This window comes from Phoxinus phoxinus, assembly GCF_949152265.1.
Source record: "Phoxinus phoxinus genome assembly, chromosome: 17".
NCBI classification, from domain to species: Eukaryota; Metazoa; Chordata; class Actinopteri; order Cypriniformes; family Leuciscidae; genus Phoxinus; species Phoxinus phoxinus.
The window spans coordinates 725,251-735,000 of record NC_136892.1 but is presented as its reverse complement, the minus strand read 5'-3'; the positions used below and the strand labels follow the sequence as shown (position 1 = coordinate 735,000).

Below are 9,750 nucleotides of genomic sequence, written 5' to 3'. Positions count from 1 at the left end.
CATCTGTGTGACATCATTAACCAACGCAGCTGAATGACCAATTTGCCACACTATGGTTTCGGGAATGGTTTCACAATATGGCTGTACGGCAAACACACCCTGACTGAGCGTCTGGCCCCGACAGGTTCCCCGAGGTCCTCCACACCCCAGCACCACAAGACTGATGACGTGAGCAACCTGAAGCTGATGCCCAAGGGCCTGTCCGCCAGTCTGCCGGATCTGGACTCGGAGTCATGGATCGAGGTCAAGAAGAGGCCGAGGCCTTCACCCGCTCGACCCAAGGTAGGAACAGCAGACTTAGTTCACTTCAGAATGAAAATCTCCTGATCATTTACTCTCCTTCTCCACGTTTTTTCATGTTCATCACTATTTTAAAATAAAGGTCTGAACTCGCCTTAGGAGTGTGAACATATTACTGTTGCAAATTGATAAATTACGGCTCCTCTGTCATTTATTTAGAAAATCAGTCACCAAATATGTAAACTAGAGATTGTAAGCTTTCAAATGATATATAGTTTGTCAAGATTGGTTTAGGTTTAGTATAGGATATTACTGTTTTAAATATATAATGGCCGTGGCCGATGCCAATATAAGGGGTTAAAAACATCCAATTATGCAGATTATACGATGGTAAATATTTAATTGAGTTGTCAATACAATATATAAAGTATGATTTTTACCCCTAAATCCAGCATATTGACACGCATGCCTGGGTCCAGTCGTTTCTGTGAATCACAGCGATTCATTTGCTTCTGTTCTGTAAAAATACTCTCTCCTGTTTTAGATGCGCTTTGAGTTTAGCTGCATTCACGCTGAAAACAAATGCTGCCGCTCAGTGTTTCTGCCACTCAGTGTGTGTGTGACCAGTCACTCCGGCTGACACACACACACACACACACACACACACCATTAACCCTCCGGGGATGTCCGGCTGTTTTGCAGAAAGCGGATGCGGCGCGGTCGCCGGCTCAGACCGGCCCGGCCTCCGGCGAGGAGCAGGACGAGCCCGAGGAGCTGGACTTCATGTTCGACGAGGAGATGGAGCAGATCGACGGCCGGCGCAACACCTTCACCGACTGGTCGGATGAGGACTCGGACTGTGAAATCGATGATCGAGACGTCAACAAGATCCTGATTGTGACTCAGACGCCGCCGTACCTGCGCAAGCACCCGGGAGGAGACCGCACGGGGAACCACACCTCCAGGTCCAAGCTGAGCAGCGAGCTGGTGAAGGTCATCAACGACGGGCTGTACTACTACGAGCAGGACCTCTGGGACGACACGTACGAGCCGGAGTATGCCATGATCAAGGTGAGCGTGAGGAGAACGCACGAGAGCCATGCAGAACGTCTCGGTTCATTTGACTTCGGTTTAATTGTGTGTTCTGGAATGTTTGAGCAAAATCAGTAATGGAGAGAAAGCAGGATGACTTCCCTTTTATGACGAGTTTAAGGGCACCACAGTAGGAAGTTACTCTGGTCTTCTCTCCTCTATTGTGTCGTATATCGAGAGAAGCGCTTCAGGAACCAGAACACATGTGGGCGGGGCTTGATTGTGTCTGTGGGGAATTGATTGGATGGTTGTGGCCCTCGTCATCAGAGAAGAGAAGAGATGCTGCAAGAAGTTATTCTGATTCAAGACTATTAAAACAATCCATAAATAGAATTGTCAGTTTTTATTTCATGGAGACTTTAAAGCGTTTTTAGGCGGCTTGGCGAAGAGTGAAGCGTTTTTTTAAATTGCAAAATTGTTTTTTTAAATTGTTCCTTTCATCCGCAACATTGAAATATCATAAAGTCCCCCTGTAGTCAATACATTTGATCACTAAAATTACATATTAAAAGTTTTTTCTTGAAAAAAGTCTTCATGCCTTAAAATATCTTGAATGTAACTCGACACCCTTGCCTCATTTAGTATGTGCGGTACTATGAATATGCAGATGAGCCCCGCCTCCACTCACTCACTCACTCACTGATCCACTGGTGGACGATCACACGTTGATCTGATTGGTCAAGGTAGTGTGTGACGTCAGAAACACCAGCGATTTCACACCGTGTGTTTGAGACTGTCTTTGGTTCACTGCAGTTTTAAGCAGAAAATACTCAGCAATGCTGTCCACTTATGAACTTACACATGTGTGTGTTAAAGCAGATTAATAACACCACATACACACATAAACTACAGTAACAGCTGGATTTACACCTCAGGGGGACACAGGGCAGTTCATCAGTAGTGAAGGGTCATGTGTGTTATGAGCGTGACCGCTGATCTGAGGTGTGTGTGTGTGTGTGTGTGTGTGTGTTCATTGTGTCGGCTGTCATGAGAGGAGTTTGATTCTGTCAGATTCTGGGTGTGTGTCCATTCTCATGTGCTGCTTTTCTTCTCGTGGCCGGTGAGCGCCGTGCTTCTGGAGCTGGCCGGACAGAATGGTCTTCCACCAGCGTGTTTGTTGTGGTCTTTTGTGCTGTGCTCTTTGTGCCGCTCACGTGCGGGTCCTGTAAGGCCAGCAGAGCCGCTAGAAAAGCCAGATAGCGTTAGCTTCAGTTTACTGCTGTTTGACTAGCAGCTCGGGGGTTCATGGCTCTTTTCGGCGCACAGGTACGAGCGAGATGTTGTGTGTCATCATGTGTTGCTATTGTCAGTAAGTAGCATTAATGTTGTCCTGCTGGATTATGTGGAGTGAGGATGATGTGTGTGTGTTCTGGTTTTTGTGTCTCATGGCATGTTGTTGTAACTCTCGTATGTTTTGGCAACAGCAAGAAGTGGAGAACTTCAAGAAAGTGCACCTGATCAGCCGAGAGGAGTTCGAGTGTCTGACCCCTGAGCCGCCCATCGACCCCAACCAGGAGGTTCCCCCGGGCCCGCCGAGACCCCAGCAGAGTGAGTTCATCACGTTTGGCACGGTTTAAAGAAATAAGTGTTCATTAAGGCGAGACAAGGCAGGCAAAAACACAGTTTTTTTTTTTCACTGATCAGTTTTGAGATTTTGGGCTATTTGTCTTCAATAACATGTTGTCTTTCAGACTTGTGGGGGGGAAAAGTCCAAAATACCCATTTAGGTCTTTATTTTTCTACACCTTGTCTATTTGCGTCTGTAGATTTCTCCTAAATTCAACAAAAGTTGGCTAAGAATCTATACAGCATGAACAAACTCGCAGCTTTTGTAAGGGAAATCTGTCAGATCTCAACACATTCGCTTCGCCCCTGAAACCTTGAGCAAGTTCACTTATTTGTTCGATGGTTTTGCATGCAGAATTTGACGGCCTCGAGCACACAACCGAGAGTTGACCGTTCACAGAGACCCGACCCCCTTAGTTACTGTCGCTATATCCGACAAGCTACGCCGCTCACACACACCATGTTCTCACACAGAGAGACACTGACACACACTGACCAGATTACTTTTCGGTCACTTTTGATATTAAACAAAGACTCTCCTTTCAAATTTGGTCATTTTTTAAAAGAAATGTAAACGATAAATAGTGTTTTGTGTGTCAGATCGCTGTATTAAAGCCGCTCGTGAACCGATCATCTCTTCCTTCTAGTTCATTTATAGCATCAAATAAACATGAATGAACATCAGAAGGAATGTTGTTTTAACCGCGGAAAGACGTCAGCACACTCCGCTTCTCAAGCTCAAATCCTCCATGTTAATCTACTACTCTAATCTACAAAATGGCGGATGGCAAAGTATGATTGGTCAGATCACCTGTCAATCAAACTCCCTGTGAAGGGTCAATTGTGACGCCTCAGAAAATCATATTTTTCTTCTTGTGATGTTTTTTTGTTTTTGCATGTTGAACTAATTCTCAATACAATACAAAAATGTCTCCTGGAGCGTGTTGCCTGTGTGCAGTCCTGTCATGTGGCTCTAACCTCGAGTGTGTTCTCTCCTGTAGTCCCCACGGAAGCCTTGGCCAACAAGCTGTTCGGCGCCCCTGAGCCGTCGGCTATCGCTCGCTCTCTCCCGACGACAGTGCCTGACTCGCCCAACTACCGCAGTGCCCGAACGCCCCGGACCCCCCGCACCCCCCGCCTGAAGGACCCCACGCAGACGCCGCGCTTCTACCCCGTGGTGAAGGACGGACGGCCGCTCGATGCCAAGGTGCGTTTGGCTCCGGTGCTGCTTAGATGTCCATTCTGAAGTGATCTACTCTGATAATCTCCTCTCCTCCTCGTCATCCAAGATGTTCATGTGTTCTTCAGTGGGACAGAAATGCAGGTTTGTGAGGAACACACTCCAGATGTGAGTTTCAGCTTCACAGTCTCGATCCAGCCGAGGAATAAGAGTCTCATCTAGACACACCAGCCGACATCTTATATAGAAATACACACTTATATACTTTTATCCACTAATGCTGGTCTTGCACGAGCTGTGATGCGCCACACATTACGTCATCAGGTTGAAAGGTCACGCGTGACGTCTTCAAAGTTAAATTTAAATTGACTTAAAAATAAAAGGTAAAGCAACGATGTCGGACGATTTTGAAGTTTGAGGAGAAAATGAGATGGAGTTTCGCTCTACTCTACATTTATAAACCAGAACACGCGTGACCTTTCAACCTGATGATGTAATGTGTGTCGCATCACAGCGAGTGCAAGACCAGCATTAGTGGTTAAAAGTGTGTATTTCTATATAAAATGGCCGCTGGTGTGTCTAGATGAGACTCTTATTCCTCGGCTGGATCGAGACTGAAGCTGAAACTCACATCTGGACCTTCGACCCGCTGGACCATTGAAGACACTATATGGAGAACATCTGGAGTGTGTTCCTCACACACCTGCATTTCTGTCCCACTGAAGACCTAACTCTGACCTCCTGAGTCTCACTCCCGCTTCTGTCCTCTTCCTCTCCCAGACCCCCCGCAAGAGGAAGACGCGACACAGCTCCAACCCGCCCATGGAGTGTCACGTGGGCTGGGTGATGGACTCGAGAGAGCACCGCTCGCGCACCGCCTCCGTCAGGTGGGTGTGTTTCAGAGATCTCCTGTTGTCTTCTGCTGAATGTTCTGATCCAATCTGACCTCTGACCTGTAGTGCTGCCAGAATCATAATCACACACTGTTGGTTGGCCAGAGGAGAACTGAGTCTGGTTCTCTTCTGGAAACACACTGTGCTGCAGTACTCCTGTTGTCTCAGTGAAGCTGCTGTGAAACTCTGCTGTGTAAGTAACGCTTGCGTCTTCTCTGTAGCTCGACCGCGAGCCCGTCGGAAGGCACCGCCGCGATGGGGAACTACGGCTGCACGCCTCAGTCGCTTCCCAAGTTCCAGCACCCGTCGCACGAGCTCCTGAAGGAGAACGGCTTCACACAGCACGTCTACCACAAGTACCGGCGGCGCTGCCTCAACGGTGGGTCCCCCGGCCCGCGCGGCTTCACATCACTCTCCATCATTCCCTTGATATTTCCAGCATTAATTATGATTATTACAATTTACTTTGAATGATGTTTTGAATAGCTTTATACCAGTAGTTCTCAACTCGTTTGTCCATGGGACCCACATTCCCCTGGTCATCAAGCCGTGACCCACTTTATTAGGAATATATATATATATATATATATAGTAGTGAACATCTGAAGTGGATCAACAGTTCTTCAAAGGTGTTCTAAGACGAGAACAGGTATTGTTCAAAATTAATGTGTAACTTTGAAAGGTTTTGATCCACTTCTAATGTTGACTACTGTGTGTGACTACACAAGTACTGTCCCCCTTTACTCAACATACACAGAAATGGTAAGAATATGACTAATGCTAATACTTCTCAGCTAACACACAACGTGCCAGTAACGAGATTTATTGGCGTTTTACTTTTATTTAGTGACTTACTAATTTACAATTTAATTTAAATCATGGCATCTAGGGCTGTAAATGATTAATCGCGATTAATCAAATCCAAAATAAAAGCATAATATATGTGTGTATTGTGTATAATTATTTTGTATATATAAATACACACTCATGCATGTATATATTTAAGATTTTTTATTTATTTATATATAATATAAATCATATAAAAATATATATGCAGTATATAAATGCAAATATTTCTCAAATATAATACATGCATGTGTGTATTTATATATACAAAATAATTATACACAATACACACACATATTATGTAAACACAAACTTTTATTTTGGATTTGATTAATCGCGATTATCGTGTACCGCTCTAAATCCGCAATCGTCACCGTGATTATGAACGAAGTGTGCAGCGGTTCTGATGTAGCCGGTCCTCTCTCTGGTCCTGCAGAGCGCAAGCGTCTGGGCATCGGCCAGTCTCAGGAGATGAACACGCTGTTCCGCTTCTGGTCCTTCTTCCTGCGGGATCACTTCAACAGGAAGATGTACGAGGAGTTCCGACAGCTGGTGGTGGAGGACGGGAAGGAAGGATACAGGTATGAACATGATGCTTGAGGCTTTTTATTTGAACAGGAGTGTTTGTTTGAGAGCGGGGTGTAAAGTAGGGGTGCACAATATATCGAATCAATATCGTTATCGCGGTATCACGTTGCGGTATCGCGACTCGGTGTGCATGGCGAATAAAGCTAACGCGTCTCGCTAGTAAAGTTCTGCGGGATGGGGAGTGTGATCAAGGTAAAGAAGAGTGCGGTGACTCGCTAGTGGATTTCTCCAAGGATGGATCGTACGGTGATAGTGAAGAACGAGTTACAGCGCTGTACGGCAAACACACTCCTGTTCGGGATCACAACTTGACTACTTCTTTTTTTTTCTTTCTTTTTTTGTCCTTTTGGAGTCTCCAAGTGTCCTTTTTTGGAAAGACACAAATTTACATATAAAAAAAAAGCTTGCAGAAATGAGTTTTGTGAGAATCACCCTTCAATCTGATGGATATAGCAAATGACAACAAAATGAACAATAAATTGTGCTTAATTTCACATTGAGTATGCAATTTAATCAAAATTTTAAAAATGTAATCTATCGACAAGCCCTACTGTTTACAAAGAGCAAATTATATGAAAATAGATTCTTATTAAAAGCTGATAGTTTAACTTTTTCAGAATTCTGTGTCCTCAAGATGGCGTTAGACTGCATTTCCAATGTGATGTTGTGTTAACCGGTCAGTGATGTTCTGGACTGACGGCGCTGTGTTGCTCCTCAGGTACGGTCTGGAGTGTCTCTTCAGGTTCTATAGCTATGGACTCGAGAGGAAGTTCAGGCCGGACATATTCAAAGATTTTCAAGAGGAGACCACGAAAGACTATGAAGCAGGTCTGTGTTTGCAAACCGCAGATGTGTGTGTGTGTGTGTGTGTGTGTGTGTGTGTGGAGCTCTTGTTTATTTCTTCTTCATGCGCCCTGACAGGCCAGCTGTACGGACTCGAGAAGTTCTGGGCTTTTCTGAAATACTCCAAAACAAAGAACATGGAGATCGACCCCAAGCTGCAGGTGCACTTAAGCAAGTTCAAGCGTCTCGAGGACTTCAGGGTGGACGTAAGTCGGCATTTCTCCTCGTGTTCAAGCATGGAGTCAACATGGTTCAGTTCATAATGCTCATTGGTTTCATTTTTCTAAATGAGAAGTTTGTTTTGGGGTTTTTATCATGGTAGAAGACAAACTTTTTTCCTCCTTGGTTGACGTCCTGTGTACAGCTGGTGTTGAGATGTGTTGTGGTGGATCGGATCACATGTAGAGGAGACACATTCCCGTTTACACCTGGTGCTTTAATCCGTCTCTTCTGTCCACTTTAAACCACTTCTGTCCTGATGTCTTCAGGGGAGGGTCTGTGAGCGGGAACATGTGTGTGTTTTCAGATCTTTAGATCTAATGGACGACATGAGCTCACGCACTTTACATGAGAACACGAAAGAAAAGCATACGGAGAACTTCAGCCGTAACACCAGCCGAACGCGGAGTGTGTGTTAGGAGTCAGGAACAGAGAGAACATCACGCTTGGCTCAGTTTCCATCTTCAAACCACACTTGTGTCTTCAGCCAATAGTTTAATCCCGTCCGGCTAGAGCTCTTCTCATAATGTTCACTCATTATCCAGTAGACGGAGAGAAGACGGGCTTTAGTGGCAAACTCAGACATATGGTGAAAGGTTAACAAGAAATGTACTGTGGATTATAATGCTACATGTGATATTACATTGTAAGTGTAAATGAAATCGAGACACCAGAACAAAAATATTCATGATTCTGAAGCTGAAAATTCTGCATTATTGTAGATGAATATGCTTGATCTCTGTCACTGACTAGATATATTTAAAATAATGTAGGACACTTTATACTGGTAACGTCAGACATTTGGTTATCATGAGTCACAAATATTCCCCCATTGCATTATTATACGTTATATCATATATATATATATTAGTTAAATGTAGACCTGACACTAAAACTCTGAAAAATAGAATTTTAATTTTAGGTGAACCGCACAATACAGATCGTCACTTTCCACGATACATAGTTGCATTTTTGTATTGCGATGTATAGTGACACGATATATTGTTACACCCCTAGAGTGTCGTCCACTTGTGACGCGATCTTAACACCAGCTGTAAACCTGGCCTGAGACGTGCTTCAGTTTCTGTGATGCTTGAGTACCAAACATGTGTTCTTTCTGCCTTCAGCCGCCCATGGAGGAAGGTGGGCGTAAGAGACACTCTTCCAGCGGAGATGGCCGTCGCCGTCACTCTTCCCAGCAGTCCAACCGATCCCAGAACCAGGTCGCTTCAGGCTCCGCCCCCCCGGCTGGAGCCCCACCCACCAGAGATGCTTCAGGCTCTGCTCCTCCCACCAGAGATGCTGCTTCAGGCTCCGCCCCCCCTGCTGGAGCTCCACCCACCAGAGATGCTGCTTCAAGCTCCGCCCCCCCTGCTGGAGCTCCACCCACCAGAGATGCTGCTTCAGGCTCCGCCCCCCCTGCTGGAGCTCCACCCACCAGAGATGCTGCTTCAAGCTCCGCCCCCCCTGCTGGAGCTCCTCCCACCAGAGATGATGCCAACACCCCGAGCCAGCGAACCGCTGCAGACGGCAAGCCCCCGAAGTGAGCGACTCATGGGCCGCGGGCCCGACCGAACACAAGCATGACACAACGGCTCGCCAACGAACGCCTCACGGTTGTCCAATCTCGGCTCTTCCATCTTCCTCGTTCACAGCAGTTGTGCGTCAGAAACGGACAGCAGAGGGCATGAGAAATACTTCCATTCTTCGTTTTATTAAAGACTTTGAGGTTTTATTCCTGTCGTATCATTGGGGTACACAAAGGCTTTTGTTGAATCTTTCTGCTTTATAACCCTCAGTGGACTCAGTTTTATTTGGCTGAACGACGCGTGATTCCACCATGATCTTCTTTTTTTCTTGTTAGAGATTGTTGAACGATGATAAGATTGCTCTTGACTAGACTAGGTGCTGGATGAGGCAAACACGTAACACAGAAAATAACGCAAATACTATAGATCTGCAGTTGTGTGAGCGAGATGATTTTATGTTACGTTTTTTGTTTTTTTTTCGGGGGTGGACGCTAAATTCTATAGCTAATAACTTTTAGCGTACCGTAAGCTTGGCCATCACTGTGACACTAACGTCCCGCCTGCCAAATCCTCTCGCTTGCTTCCCAGTGTCACGGTCTGTTACAGAAGACGACTCTTCACACGGACGACTCTCACCGCCCGTCACCGGCGAGGAGACCGAGTCGTGAAGCTCGTCGCGGACAGACCTCGCTCACCGGCGGCCTCACCATCTCCTGCCGACGGGAGTCTAGTGTTGGTCCTACTGTACATATGA

General features: G+C 45.8%; 1 protein-coding gene across 1 annotated transcript in view; it reads left to right on the top strand.

Annotated features, from left to right (window-relative positions):
- The window catches only part of larp1 (La ribonucleoprotein 1, translational regulator), a 41,106-nt gene extending 31,525 nt beyond the window's left edge, over positions 1–9,581 (top strand). Inside the window, exons 10-19 of the mRNA XM_079585002.1 lie at positions 125–282; positions 943–1,311; positions 2,757–2,880; positions 3,900–4,105; positions 4,859–4,965; positions 5,193–5,350; positions 6,254–6,398; positions 7,124–7,233; positions 7,327–7,454; positions 8,595–9,581. Of these exons, the coding sequence (XP_079441128.1) occupies positions 125–282; positions 943–1,311; positions 2,757–2,880; positions 3,900–4,105; positions 4,859–4,965; positions 5,193–5,350; positions 6,254–6,398; positions 7,124–7,233; positions 7,327–7,454; positions 8,595–9,014 (1,925 nt within the window). The 3' untranslated portion in view covers positions 9,015–9,581. The remainder of the gene's footprint in view (positions 1–124; positions 283–942; positions 1,312–2,756; positions 2,881–3,899; positions 4,106–4,858; positions 4,966–5,192; positions 5,351–6,253; positions 6,399–7,123; positions 7,234–7,326; positions 7,455–8,594) is intronic.
- The last annotated feature ends 169 nt before the right edge of the window (positions 9,582–9,750 follow it).